This window comes from Molothrus aeneus, chromosome 19 (genome assembly GCF_037042795.1).
Source record: "Molothrus aeneus isolate 106 chromosome 19, BPBGC_Maene_1.0, whole genome shotgun sequence".
Lineage (NCBI taxonomy): Eukaryota > Metazoa > Chordata > Aves > Passeriformes > Icteridae > Molothrus > Molothrus aeneus.
Window position 1 is genome coordinate 8,670,521 of NC_089664.1, and position 16,154 is coordinate 8,686,674.

Consider the following 16,154-nt stretch of genomic DNA (forward strand, 5'->3'; position numbering starts at 1 on the left):
GGAGCTGGGCTGTGTGTGCCTCTAGCTAAACAATGTGTAGGAGATGTCGCAAACAACACTGGTTTACCTTTATCAGCTGCTGCTGCTTTTTTTTAACTGGTGTTTTGTTTTGTTTTGTTTTGTTTTTTAATCAATGAGCTTTTACAGCACGCTCCTCTCCAGGGAAATGGGAGGAGGAGATAAAGTGACAGCAACGTAGGGCTGTGATAATGGAAGGCAGATCTGGGATTAGGGGAAGGCTGGACCCTTGCAAGACATTAAAATTTGTTTTTTTTAACCCATTGCATCTCTTTGCTCTCCCTCTGAGCTGAGAGGTTTGGAGTGCAGCAGGTAGGAGGGCAAATTCCTGTGCCTCGTGTCTCAGCAAAGCTCTGCTTTTTGGGGGCACCTCTCTTGATCTGCCTGGGTCTGGAGGCTGTGGGGACACTGCTGGTGCCCTTGGTGCACATCAGGAATTTCTCCCTCTGTTCTCTGCCCTGGGCTAAGGGGATCCCTTTGGCTGAGGCAGGTGCGTGTGTCTGATCAGGAATTACAATGCAGGTGAGAACAGGCCAAGGAGAGAGGCAGCTGAGAGGGATTGCAGAGTTCTGGAGGTGCTCAGGGTGTAAATTCTGTGATTCCACGAAGGTCAGGTTGGACAGCAACCTGATCTGGTTGAAGACGTCCCTGCTCATTGCAAGGGGCTGGACTAAACAACCTTTAATGGTCCTTAACAACAAACCATCCTAGGGTTTTAATTTGGAGCAGGATGACCTTGTCCTGAGCTGGCAGAGCTCTCCCTGTGTTCCAGCAGCACCTGCAGGGGCTCCCACCTGCAGCCCAGCCCTGGGTCCTGCTGAGCAGGCACTGCCTGCAGTGCAGCCCCAGCACAGCACCCAGGGCAGCTTCTCCACCCCACGTCCAAAAGGAGAGCTCAGGAAACACCTCCTGAACTCCAGGTGCTGGCTGTGCCCCACTGCCTCTGCCCTGGATGGGGTTTTAAATGGGCTCTGGCTGGGTTTTAAATGGGCTCTGGGGTTTTAAATGAGCTCTGGGGTTTTAAATGTGCTCTCCTTGCCCAACAGGACATCCCCCAGCAGCCCAGTCCCTCCCGAGGCATCTCCCCCTCCTCCCCTGTCCCTCCTCACTGCACTCACGTTAAATTTTGGTGGGGCAGGGAAGCAGAGTGGCAGCTCTGCTGAAACTTGGGGATATTGTTGGGAAAAGGAGCTGGGATGTGGCTGCACCTTCCATGCTGGGGCTGCAGCATTCCAGATCCATGGACAGCCACAGAGAGGGCTGGGACAGAGCCAGGACTGGGAAATGAGCAGGAGCAGAGGTGCTGCTGCTTCCCCTCATATTTAGGGCTTGGAAACCCAGCAAGGAGCTGAACTGGCTCCCTGAATTCAGCAGATTTGGAGCTCCTGGGTGTGCCCCAGACCTGGCTCACAGTGCCCTGTGATCCCTGTGCTGGTGAGGCTGAGCTGGGCAGGACCCTCAGGATGCTCCCACCTTCATCCTGCTGTGCTGGGGCTCCTGTCCCAGAGCTGGCTGGAGATCCACCAGTGTGTGATCCTCCTGAGTGTGTGTGTGATCCTCCTGAGTGTGTGTGTGTGATCCTCCTCAGTGTGTGTGTGATCCTCTGAGTGTGTGTGTGATCCTCCTGTGTGTGTGTGTGATCTTCCTGAGTGTGTGTGTGATCCTCCTGAGTGTGTGTGATCCTCCTGAGTGTGTGTGTGTGATCCTCCTGAGTGTGTGTGTGATCCTCCTCAGTGTGTGTATGATCCTCCTGAGTGTGTGTGATCCTCCTGAATGTGTGTGATCCTCCTCAGTGTGTGTGTGATCTTCCTGAGTGTGTGTGATCCTCCTGAGTGTGTGTGTGATCCTATTGAATGTGTGTGATCCTCCTGAATGTATGTGATCCTCCTCAGTGTGTGTGTGATCTTCCTGAGTGTGTGTGATCCTCCTGAGTGTGTGTGTGATCCTATTGAATGTGTGTGATCCTCCTGAATGTATGTGATCCTCCTCAGTGTGTGTGTGATCCTCCTGAGTGTGTGTGTGATCCTCCTGAGTGTGTGTGATCCTCCTCAGTGTGTGTGATCCTCTGAGTGTGTGTGTGATCCTCCTGAGTGTGTGTGTGATCCTCCTGAGTGTGTGTGTGATCCTATTGAGTGTGTGTGATCCTCCTGAGTGTGTGTGTGTGATCCTCCTGAGTGTGTGTGATCCTCCTGAGTGTGTGTGATCCTCCTCAGTGTGCAACATGAGATGCAACGAGGGGCAAGCTGGGGTTGCTGTCCCAGAGCTGCCTGGAGGATCCACCAGTGCGTGTGTGGATCCTCCTGAGTGTGCAACACGAGGGAAAGCAGCTGGTAAATGATCCCTGCAGGGAGGAGATTTATATCGAGGGCCATTTTCCACCTTCCTCTTTTCTCTCCTCCACATAACCCGTACCAATCGCAGGTTTCCAGCAGGGCTGGAATAGCCACGGCTGCCTTTTCATCTGGATCAGAGCAGCTCCTCCCTGCCCCTGCCTGCTGCTCTCATTCTCCATTCCGGGCCACTCGCAGCTCCTTTTCTCGGGGACAGCCAGAAGGGCAATTGTCATTAAGAGGTGTGAAGCAAACAAAAGCATCCGACACTTGTTCCTGAGCCGATTCCCTGTGATTAAACCGAGCTTAGCAGGGCACAGAGGAGCGGGTGGGGTGGTGCCGGTGCCCCTCGGGGGCTGTCGTGGTGCTCACCAGCCTTCCCCTCTTTTCCAGCCTGTGGGAAGCTGACGGGAATAAGTGACCCGATCACAATTAAAACCTCGGGGTCCCGCTTTGGATCGTGGATGACGGATCCTCTGGCTCCTGAGGGAGAGAACAAGGTAAGAGTGTGTGACAGCATCACCCGTGTGCCTGAGGACAGTGAATATTCACCTCTGGGAATGTCCTCATCCATCCCACCGGGCTCTGCTGGCAGCAGGAGGGGCTGAGCATCCCCCAGGGAGGGAGGATGAGGAGAAGTTGAGCAGCCCCTGCACTGCTCCCTTTCCTGGCTGAAACTCCATGGGCTCAGAATTGTCACCATGAGGTCTATGTGGCGAAAAAAGCAAGTGTTGGGTTTCTAATCTGTGTTTGGCAGCCAGGAGGGAGCTGGGGCTGAGCAGAGGGACCCGTGGTCCTGGTCCCTGCTGCTCTTCTGCTGCCAGCACCTCTGATAATGTCATCTGCCTGCATTTGCCCTCCATCCTCCACCTTCATTGCTGTGAGGAATTAACTGACTGCAGCCAGAGAGAGAGATTTGTTTTGCTTTGTTTTGGAGTTTTATTTTTTTCCATTCAGACCATTCAATTTTGATCCCAAGGAGGTAGGAGGCCAATAACTGGCTGAAAATCAATCCCAGCTCCCCGTGACTGATGGAATGGAAAATATCTCGAGTGTTTGCCGAGGATTTGCAGGCAGCAAAACAAAACAAGAAGCAGAAAGCTTGGCTGCCTGTAATTCCCTCCTTCATGCAGCATCCTTCAAAGGATAAAGGCACCAGCAAGGGCGGGATCAGGGCACCTATTTTGGGATCTGTGCCCTGGCATCAGCTCTGTAGCTGTGAGAGGACAAGGGATGCTCTGGAGAAGTCACCCCTGGGTGGTTTCTTTGAAGGTGACTTGAGTTGTCAGGCCCTTTCCCTCCAGCAGCCAACTGGTTGGCACTAGTTCCCCAATTCAACACCTCCATATTTTACAGTTATTAAGCAAAATTTCCCCTCCAGCCCAAATAAAACCCTGCTTAGAGGTGAGATGGGAAGGTTTCACCCCCATTTTGCTCAAGAGAGGGGACAGAATTGTCCCCTTCAGGCTGTGCTTTCTGCTTCCCTTGGCACTAAAACAATTTTCAGCTGAAGCTGGTGGTTCAGATGCTGAAGATCTTCCCATGTCTTCAGAGGGTTTTGTCTCAAACCGCTATTTTTTGGTATTTTTTTTTAGCCATGCCTTTTTCTGCAGCGTATTTTTGTTGTACAAGCAGGCTGCAAACCGGAGCTGGAGCTTCCCAGGCCTCTCTGTGTATTTAATATATAAAACCTGCTGGGAATTTTATTAGGAACACACCATTAAGTGAACTCCACTGGCTGCTCAGCAGAGTGGGAAGGTGAGCATGGGATGGGCAGTTTATCATCCCCAGCTCCTGTCCCCAAGCCCCACGAGGGGCTTGGTGTTCCTGTGATCATTTGTTCGTGTCACGAAACCATGGGACACAGCTGGGGGAGATTTGTGAGTGCTGTGGGAGCAGCAGGTGGATGCTGAGAGCTGGGATGGCTGTGTGGGGGCAGGAGGAGGTTGCTCAGAGCCAGCTGCTGTGATGGGACATTGTTCATCCATCAATCCCTGCTTTTCCAGGGCTTGGAATGCTCTTGGGTCCTGCAGCCCCTGCATGGTGACACAGGGCTCTGCTGAGCTTTAAAAACTGAGCACAACAACACATTTGCATGTTGAATTTTTAATACCAGATAATGAAATGGAAGCAGCAAAGAGAGAGTTACGTTTTAGATATTTTTTTCCCCTATAATTTCCCAATCTGGTTCAGCTGAAGTTTCATTTCCAGCTCTGGCTGTTCTCTGGTGCTTTTGCAGCCACCCCCAAGCCCAGCAAGGTTTGGGGCTGAGGGTCAGAGCCATTTGCCACATGTGCATTCCCCACCTCTGCAGCTTTCCAGGGAGGCAATGACAGAAGGCTGAAATTCCCTCCAAAGTTTTTGGAGACCCCAGCTGACTTCCCAAAGGCAGCAGCCAAATGTTGGGCTGCCCTTCTCAAAGACTGATGATCACACTCCAGACACAGAGCTGTCAGATTTTGCAAGGGGTTTGCAGAAGAAATCTGCACGACATCACCCAAATCTGCAGCCTTAAAGGCTTCCCTCTTGCTAAATTTACCTTTTCTCCTTCCTAAATTTACCTTTTCTCCTTCCTAAATGGCTCTTACAGAAAGCAGCTCTCTCATTTTCAGGCAGCAACTGCATCCAGAATGTCAGTGGCTGGCTGGATATTTCTTGTGGATATTAACTGCACAGCTTGGTCATTTGCCTCAGAATTGGTTTCATATAACAAAAGCTTTTTTTTTTTTTTTTAAGGAGTCTAGACAGTGTCCCCAGTGAACTGGCACTTAAATGATGATCTAAAATCTCTCCCCAATCTACCCAGAGCAAGATTTAGATGTCTTTGTCTCTTATATTTCAGCAGCCTCGCTTTAAGCTTTTGATGCAGAAGTGTATGATTTTTAAACCAATATGGACTTTTTGCCTGAATTTGCCTGACAATGAGTGATTGCATCCCTCGCTCCCGCATTCCAAATTAATGGAGCTGTGCACAGCAGCTGCTGTAATTTACTGAGTGTTACCGCGGGAAGCAAAAGCAGCAGCAGCAGCACTGAAAATGCTGGGTTTAGCCAGGGAAAAGCTGCTAATTGCCCTCAGGAAGGGAGGGTGGTGCCAGCCACCAGCGTTCCCAGGGGAGCGCTTAAGCCAAGGAGATATCAGGTTATCCCCCAGGGAAAGCTTTGCTATTGGGTTGATTTCATGACTGATTTGGGGCTCCAGAAATTGGGGTTATTTCTGGATGTAGGTGACAGATGTTGGCTGGATTCAAGGCCAGATTTGGAGCAGCCTGCTCTGGTGGAAAGCGTCCTTGGCAGGGCTGAGTTCTAATCTCCATTCCAAACCATTTCATGACGATTCCACGACTCCTGGCTGTGGATTTCTCTCTGCTGCGGTGCGATGTCATGGTTTGCCTCAGATGCCCCGGGTTCCTCCCTGATAATTCCCTGCCAGGTGTGTCAGTCACCTCTCCTTTCCCCTCCCAGCACTGTCTGTCAATCCTGGCATTCCAGAAGGGCCTCGAGTGATTGGCAGAATTCAAAAGATGCCTTACACCCCTGGAGGGACATTGGGCCATCCAGGTGTCCTTTGTCCCTTGAGACTTCCCCCTCCCCATACGTGGTTTGTGGTCCCCAGTGTTCCTTCCCTGCCCCTCTCCCCGGGGTTCAAAGGAGCAGCAGCCACGGGCTCAGGGAGTTCTGTTGGAGCTGGTGCTGCACTCAGAGGCCTGAGGGCCAGAATAAAGCTCTGGATCCAAAGCCTCCATCAGAACCGACTCCTTTCCTTCACCATGGCCTGAAAGCTTCTCCACAGAGGGAAACCTGAGGAGCAGCCCCTGTTATGGGGGGAAGCTCCATCCCAGCACCACCAGAGCTCCTGCAGGCCTGGACTTGTCCCCACGTGCCAGCTGCAGCACCCAGGCAGCCAAAAGTGTCTGTGGGGTGAAACACCACACACCCAGCCAGGCAAAAGTGTCTGTGGGGTGAAACACCACACACCCAGGCAGCCAAAAGTGTCTGTGGGGTGAAACACCACACACCCAGGCAGCCAAAAGTGTCTGTGGGGTGAAACACCACACACCCAGGCAGCCAAAAGTGTCTGTGGGGTGAAACACCACACACCCAGCCAGCCAAAGGTGTCTGTGGGGTGAAACACCACACACCCAGCTGGCCAAAAGTGTCTGTGGGGTGAAACACCACACACCCAGCTGGCCAAAAGTGTCTGTGGGGTGAAACACCACAGTGCCACTATTTGGTCAAGCAGCAAGGGCCAGACAAGCTCAGGCACGTCCCATCCAGCAATATTGGTGTTATTCCAATACTCTCCTTAACCCCCTGCGTTTCCCTCGTGCAGGTTTGGTACATGGACAGCTACCACAACAACCGCTTCGTCCGCGAGTACAAATCCATGGCGGACTTCATGAACACCGACAACTTCACCTCCCACCGCCTGCCCCACCCCTGGTCGGGCACGGGCCAGGTGGTCTACAACGGCTCCATCTACTTCAACAAATACCAAAGCCACATCATCATCAGGTTCGACTTGAAGACGGAGACCATCCTCAAGACGCGCAGCCTGGACTACGCCGGCTACAACAACATGTACCACTACGCCTGGGGCGGCCACTCCGACATCGACCTCATGGTGGACGAGAACGGGCTCTGGGCCGTCTACGCCACCAACCAGAACGCCGGCAACATCGTCATCAGCAAGTTGGACCCCAACACCCTGCAGAGCCTGCAGACCTGGAACACCAGCTACCCGAAACGCAGCGCCGGCGAGGCCTTCATCATCTGCGGCACGCTCTACGTCACCAACGGCTACTCGGGAGGCACCAAGGTGCACTACGCCTACCAGACCAACGCCTCCACCTACGAGTACATCGACATCCCCTTCCAGAACAAGTACTCCCACATCTCCATGTTGGACTACAACCCCAAGGATCGGGCTCTCTACGCCTGGAACAACGGGCATCAAATCCTGTACAACGTCACCCTCTTCCACGTCATCCGCTCCGACGAGTTGTAGCCCGGCCTTGGTTGGAAACTGGGTTTGGGGGGAGGGAAGAATAAATAAATAAATTAAAGTGAAAATTAAAAAAAAAAAAATAATGATAAAAAGGAAAAAAAAGGGAGAAACTAATTTAAAAAAATGCTATTAAGGGAACATACTTTAAATAAGTAAACATATAAACAGCTGCCAAAATTAAGACCAACATCATGGAGGATTATTCAGCGTAAGCCTGACAGATCAGCATTACCTCTACATTTCTAGAAGTCTGGCCCTGTGTTATAGACTCACGAGTAACCGTGTACTTGCAGCTGGAACTGCACTCAGAGAACCACTTCAGTTTGGGGTTTTGTTTTGTTTCTGTTCTGATAGCAAACCTAGAGAACATCCTGAAGCAGTAAGGCAATGACTGTTGGAAGTTCACCCTCGGGAGCCTCGCTCTCCTCCGTGTGTGGCTTGCATGGACATTCCCCCGGCGTCACGGGCAGCTGTGATGGATGTGTGGAAAGGAAAAGCAGGAGAAGCTGACCCGTGAGGAGCTCTGGCTGTCTCAACAAGACCTACCACAGGTTAGTTTTCTTTGCCTTCCATTGCAGCTACTGTCTCTCTCAACTGTGTTCTTGTCACTTAGATTAACTGTGCTGAGACCCGAAGTAGCTCATGGATCTGTGTCTTAGTAACTTATTAAACACGATGGTTTAAGTATGTATTATGAACAAGTTGTTGTACCCATATTGTTTGAACTTATGTATTCAGCAACTATATTGTATAATGTATGTCTGTTATTTACCAGAGGTGGCAAAACTTTGTATGTCCAGTTTATGCAATGAATGTTGTAAATGCAATGATGTAGTTTGGATTTAATAAATGATGGTTTTTTCGTTTCTAAAAAGGCAAAAAAAAAAAAAAGGTCAGTGTTCACCCTTATACACAGGTAACCAATTTCATGTTGATAATTACAGGAATATTCTCTTACTGTTATCTATCTACATAGCATTATGGTGGTTGGAAATCGCTTCCGTGGAGATTCTGTGGCAGCAGATTCCCATAGGAAGCTTTGTTTATGGAAGTGTGAAGGTAATTAATTTTTTTTTTAAGAGGAAAAATTTGTACTATCCACAGTTATCTAAGGAACAATAAAACTATTAGGAGACTTCCCTGCTTTGTTTGGTGTCTTCTCTGTGCGAGTGAGCCAGTGCAGGGGAGGGAGAACTGGAATTTTTGGGGGTAAATGCTGAGCAGCCATCCTGAGTTTCCTTCCAGGGAATATTTCCTGATGTGTAGCTGGGGCTGGGAGCTGGAGAGTGGAGGGTTGGCTCTCTGCTCTGTAGGGATTCCCTTCCCATTTTCATCTGGAGCAGGCACTGCTTCAAGGACATAAAATCCTCTGGCTGCTCCTGCTGTGGGCAGGGTCCGGCCACCCCCTCAGGGACTGACGGTGTCTGGTGTTGGTGCCACAACAGGAGGAAATCTCATCATCTGCCACCTTTATTGGAGCTGCAGACACTGCTTGGGACCCCTGAGAGCAACTGGATCCCACTCCTTCTTGGCTTCTTGGAGTGCTCCCCACCCTGAGTCTGCTACAGGTAAAAATCTCCTTTTTTTACCTTGTTCTAAAGAGCGACTGTCACTGTCACACTCAGCCCTCCTGGTTCTGCCAAAGCAGAGCCCTCATGGGGTACAGGATGCTCTTCTCCCTCTGGTGTGAGATTTGGGGTCTCATCTCTCTTTGCTGTGAGATTTGGGGTCCCATCTCTCTCTCTGTAAGATCTGGGGTCCCATCTCTCTCTGGTGTGATATTTGAGGTCCCATTTCTCTCTCTGTGGTATTTGGGGTCCCATCTCTCTCTGCTGTGAGATGTGGGGTCCCATCTCTCCCCTGCACCTCCAGAACAACAATATTTAGCAATTCCCACTCCAGCCAGCTCCAGGTGAAGGGCCAGCACCTTCCCCACCCATCCAGGGTGATCCTGAGCTGGATCTCGAGGGCAGCTGGGGCATGGTCCCTGTGCAAGCTGCAAAGAGCTCGCTGGGGTGCCTTTAGCTCTTCCTTGCCTCTTCCCCCACAGATTGGCCACGTTTAGCACCACCAGGAATGCCAATTTTCCAGCCAAGTGGCCCAGTGAGGCTCAGCCTTTGGGCTCAGCAGATGGATGGTTCAGGGCCCTGGGAAGGAGCAGGGATTACCAAGGTCAGGAAATTGAATATCAGCAATCGGTGTTTGCTGCAAGCTGCACATCCAGATTCCAACCTCTCAGCCTTTGCAGCAGTTTCCTGCTGGGCTCTTCAACAGGAGAAGGGAAAAGGGAAAAACCAAAGCAGTGCAGTGTGGTTTCTCAGAGCTGGATTAAACCACAGGCACCGAGCAATCCTCCCCGTGAAGGTGTTCCAGGCAGTTCCACGGGGCTGAGCCTGCCCTGTGCCAGCTCTGCTGCTCTCACTGAAGCCTTGGCTGGATGCAGAATGGGGACAGCTCTCTGAGGACTCATTCCTCTGCTGCTCTCTGCAATTCCAGCTCTCTGGGCTGCCAGCTCTGTGGAGAACTTCACTGTTTAGCAGTGCTTTTCCCTCCAAGAAGCTCAAAAAGGGGGGCTGGAGACCCATGGTGTAATTGGCAGCAGTATTGATCCTCGATGTGCAGGAGAAATCTGTTAAGCTAAAAAGCAGGAGGGCACCTGCAGTCATTTCTCTTTAATTAATGTATTTCTGCAGTGCAAACTCACTGAAGGGCAGCACACTGCTCTTGTAAGGGCTAGAGCTGGGTCCAGGGGTGCTGCAATCGATGGGACAGAGGCTGAGGATGGCACCAGGGCTGGGCTTTGCGCTGGAACTGCTCCTGCCTAGCTCCCCGAGGGCTTTAGGATGGAAAAGTGGGAGGGAATCCTGGCTGTACCACGCGCTGGATTGCTTTGTGGTGAGGCTAAATGTCCCAGCAGCCAGGCTTTGTGTCCTCCCTCCATCCATCCATCCATCCATCCATCCATCCATCCATCCATCCATCCATCCATCCATCCATCCATCCATCCATCCATCCATCCATCCATCCATCCAGTGAGGGGGTGGTTCCTCTCCAAGACCTCAAATCTCACAGCAGAGAGAGATGGGACCCCAAATCTCACACAGAGGGAGATGGGACCCCAAACCTTACAGCAGAGAGAGATGAGACCCCAAACCACAAAGCAGAGAGAGATGGGATCCCAAATCTCACACCAGAGGGAAATGGGACCCCAAACCTCACACCAGAGAAAGATGGGACCCCAAACCTCACATCAGAGAGAGATGGGACCCCAAACCTCACACCAGAGGGAAATGGGACCCCAAACCTCACACCAGAGAAAGATGGGACCCCAAACCTCAGACCAGAGGGAAATGGGACCTCACACCTTACAGCAAAACCTCTGCAGGTGTTGGCAGAGTTTGTCCCAGCCAATGTGTCCAGTTTTGGGGAGAGGTTTCAAGCAGAGCACAGCACACGACAGGGCACCACTGAAACCTGCCCAGCCCACCCTGGCACACCAACACCACCCTGTGCCAGGTGCCCTGCAGTCAGCGTGGTCATTAGACAGGAGTTGAGGACAAAAGAACATGCCTGCTTCAAGACATCGATCTGCAAAAATAAATCGAATTACAGAAAGGCAAAATAATGCTGCTTGCTTTAGGACACAGCTACATTTAGATTCTAATTTTCCAAGTGCAATTCATTTAAGACAAAGGCTCCAGAGCACAAAATGTCCTTGAAGGCAGCAGAGCAGGAGCAGCTCCTGTGTAACACGTACCCAAAGTTAATGAGATGAGGGAAGTGCTCTGAGGGGTGTACCTTTGTCCTATTTGCCTGTAGTGCAATATTCTATAAATGGATGCCATATGGCCCTACACTTAATGGTATGGATCAGATTGGAAGTGGATGAGCCACTCAAAGACAAGAACGTCCCAGAGGATTGCTTTCTATAGCCTATGACTTCATTATTTGATGCACGAGGCTTGTTGGTCCAAATTTAGTGCTGGGAGTCAGTGAGCTGCTTCAGAGGAACATCTGACCATGGTTCTGTGTGTGTTTGTGTTCATTTTCGCCAAGGTATTCCTTGGGAAGCCCTGCTCCAGGCATTGGGGAGGGCTTGGTGCACAACCCAAGCTGCTCCCAGCCCCACCAGCCCAGGCCCAGCTCCACAGCTGGGACAGGTTTGATGGAAAGGGAATTTTTATGAATGAGAAGGTGAGGGGGAATGGCTTACACTGAAATAAGAGAGATTCACATGAGATATTAGAATTTTTTCCTGTGAGGGTGGAGAGATTGTGGCACAGAGAAGCTGTGCCTGCCCCTGGATGCCTGGAAGTGTCCAAGGCCAGGCTGGACAGGGCTTGGAGCCACAGTAAGCTGTCCCTGCCCATGGCAGGGGTGGGATGAGATGATCTGCAAGGTCCCTTCCAACCCAAACCACTCCATGATTTAATTTTTCATTAAAAAAATTAAGTGGAAAAAAAAAAAACAAACTTCACCCTGAGTCAGAGGCATCAGTGCCCTCCAACTGGGTCACACCTGCCTTGGGATGAAGGGGGCACCTGGTGGGATTTGCTCTCATTCCTGCCCTTCACCAAGCCATGATCCTGCCCTGGCCTTGCCTCTCATCCCGGAGCCCTTCCCCAGAGCCCTCAGCCCATCCCAGGGGATCCTGCCCAGCTCTGGGCTCTGAAATGCAGCTCTGGGCTCTGAAATGCAGCTCGGGGTTCTGAAATGCAGCTCTGAGCAGTGAAATGCAGCTCTGGGCAGTGAGATGAAGCTCTCAGCAGTGAAATGCAGCTCTGGGCAGTGAGATGTAGCTCAGGGCTCTGAAATGCCCCCAGCCTGTCCCAGGAATTAAGTGAAGCTCACTCAGCACCTGGCCTAGAAGCCAGGCAGTAACCCTGGCTGTTGTTAAGCACATCACAACTGTGAGAGCTAAAAATTTCCCTTTCTTCCTTTGCTGTTACTTCCCTGACCTTCATTAGTTCTGCAAGCACCGAGTGCTGAGCCCATATGGAGACAGTTATCATAAAAAACTGAGTCCTGGCCACTTAATTAGCTCCTCATTATCTGAGAGCTCCATATTGAAGCATTAAGAACTTGCACAGCAATTTGTTGAGTTTCCAATTAAAACTTTTTTAGAATTGTTGAGCCTTTTAATACTTTGTGTTTACAAATTGCCTTGGACCCACACCAACACACACATTTCCTTCACTGGGGAAATCTAACTGAGGAGCTGCTCGTTATTTATGTAAAACCCCAGGTTTTAATAAAGTCATAAACCATGTCAATGAGGCTGCTCTTTTCATACCTGATACAATAGAGATGACTCTGAATGAGTGCAGAGGAGTTAGAATCATTAAGAGGGCAATTAGAGGCTGATTTCCTAATAACTCCACTTTTACAGCACTGTAAAAACAAATGTACACATCCCTCTTTATATTCATTTACCTTGGATGGGCTCCTGCCTTTTGACAGGTCCTGAGACCTTCTGTTCCAGCACTTTGCAGCCTCAGGATCATCAGGAATAAATAAAAGCCAGCTGGGCATGGATTATATTCAGTGGCTCACACCAACTGGGAGCTGGAGGAGTGCAGCTACGAACACAGGAGGAAAATTGGGTCTCCTTCGAAATCCATGGGCAGATTCACCACGGTGGCCAAAAACGTGGGGAGGTGAGTGACCACTGGAGAAGGCCAGGGATGAGCTGCTCCTGAAATCTGCAGAGAAGGGAAGCAGCAGTGGCTCTGCTGGCCTGGAGAGGGACGCAGGGATGTGCTGAAAACCTCTCAAACGTGGCTCCCAAGGCTTCTGGAAAGGATGGCCATGCTCCCATCACATCCACGAGGATAAAGGAGGGTGCAGCAGAACGGGCAGCAGCCCTCAGGGGTTTAACTCACCCCAAATCAATTCTTCCTCCTGGAAACCAGACCCGGGAGGAGGAAATCCATGGCTGTCAGGAATACATTGTGCAACCACCACAGGAGGAGAAGGGTTTGGGGTGTGGCAGAGCCGTGACAGCCTCAGGAGCCACAACCTGAGCTGGGCTTTTGCTGCCAGCACTTGTGATAATACAGCACTTATCTTCTCTGGGACGTTGTAAAGCCAGAGCTGATCTGGATTGAACATGTCATTTGTATTCCCACGCTGCTTTTGAAGCAAATCTGTCAAATCAAACCCAAAAAAAGGAACGAAAAGAGGAGTGATTGCATAAGGAACAGTCTGGGCAGGCACCTGTGGCCACTGATGGCTCTGTGGCTTTGGAGAAGAGGCAGAAGTGACCTCAGGATCAGGTGTGGGACAGGGAGCAGCACCCAGAGCAGCTGGAGCCTCACAGGGCCTCAGGGCCATCCCCACAGTTCTGTTCCCTGTCCTCCCTTGTGTGAGCTTTTCCTCTCCCTCCTTCTGCCTTTCTGACCTGGCTTTTAGAGAACCTGCTGGCCTCAAGGAGAATTTCCCCATTTGTCACATTTTGGCACCTCCTGAGCTACCAGAAAAGCTGTCTGCAGGCAGAACAGCACAGTGGGCCCTTCCTCAAACCCTCCCAGCACCAGAGGCCTTGGGGAGAGGGAACACAAATCTGCCATCTGTGGCAAAATCCAGCATTTCCCAGCCACATTGCACCCGGCCCTGTCACTCTGAATGAACATTAGAGCTCTTCCTCCCTCACCAAACTGGCCCTGGCATTCTGGAATAAAACACAAACCCTGGGGCTGCAAAGGGTCACCCCAAGGGGCTGGAATAAAATAAAATAAAACACAAACCCTGGGGCTGCAAAGGGTCACCCCAAGGGGCTGGCAGGGACCCAGGGATGTCCCCTCTGGATGGAGAAGCTCAGTTAAAGTTTGATTGCAGTTCTGCAGCTCGGTGGCTGTGCTGGGGTTTCAAACGAGCAGCTGGGCAGGAATTTGCCAGTGATCTCGGCTGGGAGGGGCAGGCAGGCAGCTGGGCTCTGCTGTGGGAGCAGAATCCAGGGGAAATCACACAGGATGAGCAAGGAAGAGCACGGCATCAGCTGGCAGCAAACATTTGGGGTGGTTTTGCGGGTGTTTGGTGTGTTTGGGGTAGTTTTGCAGGTGTTTGCAGGTGTTTGGTGTGTTTGTGCTGTGTTTGGGGTGGTTCTGCAGGTGTTTGGTGTGTTTGGGATGTTTTTGCAGGTGTTTGGTGTGTTTGGGATGGTTTTGCAGGTGTTTGGTGTGTTTGTGCTGTACTTGGGGTGGTTTTGCAGGTGTTTGGTGTGTTTGAGGTGGTTTTGCAGGTGTTTGGTGTGTTTGCTGTGTTTGGGGTGGTTTTGCAGGTGTTTGGTGTGTTTGCTGTGTTTGGGGTGGTTCTGCAGGTGTTTGGTGTGTTTGTGCTGTACTTGGGGTGGTTTTGCAGGTGTTTGGTGTGTTTGCTGTGTTTGGGGTGGTTCTACAGGTGTTTGGGGTGAGTTTGGGGTGGTTTTGCAGGTGTTTGGTGTGTTTGCTGTGTTTGGGGTGGTTCTGCAGGTGTTTGGTGTGTTTGGGGTGAGTTTGGGGTGGTTCTGCAGGTGTTTGGTGTGTTTGTGCTGTACTTGGGGTGGCTTTGCAGGTGTTTGGTGTGTTTGGGGTGAGTTTCGGGTGGTTCTGCAGGTGTTTGGTGTGTTTGAGGTGAGTTTGGGGTGGTTTTGCAGGTGTTTGGTGTGTTTGCTGTGTTTGGGGTGGTTCTACAGGTGTTTGGTGTGTTTGGGGTGAGTTTGGGGTGGTTTTGCAGGTGTTTGGTGTGTTTGTGCTGTACTTGGGGTGGTTTTGCAGGTGTTTGGTGTGTTTGTGCTGTACTTGGGGTGGTTTTGCATGTGTTTGGTGTGTTTGCTGTGTTTGGGGTGGTTTTGCAGGTGTTTGGTGTGTTTGCTGTGTTTGGGGTGGTTCTGCAGGTGTTTGCAGGTGTTTGGTGTGTTTGGGGTGGTTCTGCAGGTGTTTGGTGTGTTTGGGGTGAGTTTCGGGTGGTTCTGCAGGTGTTTGGTGTGTTTGGGGTGAGTTTGGGGTGGTTTTGCAGGTGTTTGGTGTGTTTGCTGTGTTTGGGGTGGTTCTGCAGGTGTTTGGTGTGTTTGTGCTGTACTTGGGGTGGTTTTGCAGGTGTTTGCTGTGTTTGGGGTGGTTCTGCAGGTGTTTGGTGTGTTTGTGCTGTACTTGGGGTGGTTTTGCAGGTGTTTGCAGGTGTTCCCTGCACTCCCAGCACAGCCCTCACTGCTCCAGCAGCACAGGAGGGTGAAGCTCTGTAAACCAGCCGGGCTCCATGCCCAGATTGCAGCCACAGCATTGCTTTGGACAACTCGATAAACCGAAGGGTTTTTACACAGGAAAAAAAAACAAAAAAAAAAAAAAACCAACCCAAAAAAACCTGCCAGGCGTTTAATTACCATCCCTCATTAGTGCATCACCACAACGTTCCCATCCCTGCTCCTCCCACGGGCTCAGCCCTGGCCGGTCCCGAGGGGAGCCGGGGCTGGGAGCGCCCGCCCCAGGCACGCACAAAGCCGGGATAAAGAGCCGGGAAATGCTCCAGCCCTCGGTGTAAAACCAGCCCTGCGCAGCTCGAGCAGATGGGAGCGAACCTGCGGCAGGGCAACCAGGGAAGGGTCAGCAGGAAATTTGTCCTGGGGGTGCTGGTGCCTAATGGACTGTGTGAGCAGCTGAAATGCTCGCTGGGAGCAGAGGCTGCTGCTGGAAAGGGGCCACCAGAGCTGCACAGCCATGCTCTAATATGGTTTATTTCAGTGAGAAATAAATTTTGAAATTATATTATTATTTAATATTTTAATATTATATAATTATTGAATTATTATATTAAATTATATTC

The 16,154-nt window shown here is 51.0% G+C and overlaps 1 protein-coding gene across 3 annotated transcripts in view; it reads left to right on the forward strand.

The window, feature by feature from the left end:
- The window catches only part of OLFM1 (olfactomedin 1), a 35,945-nt gene extending 27,451 nt beyond the window's left edge, over positions 1-8,494 (forward strand). For all 3 annotated transcript variants that reach the window (XM_066563096.1, XM_066563097.1, XM_066563095.1), the window contains 2 exons: positions 2,742-2,848; positions 6,681-8,494. In XM_066563096.1, coding sequence (XP_066419193.1) covers positions 2,742-2,848; positions 6,681-7,355 — 782 coding nt within the window. In that variant the 3' untranslated portion in view covers positions 7,356-8,494. The remainder of the gene's footprint in view (positions 1-2,741; positions 2,849-6,680) is intronic.
- Positions 8,495-16,154: the final 7,660 nt, after the last annotated feature.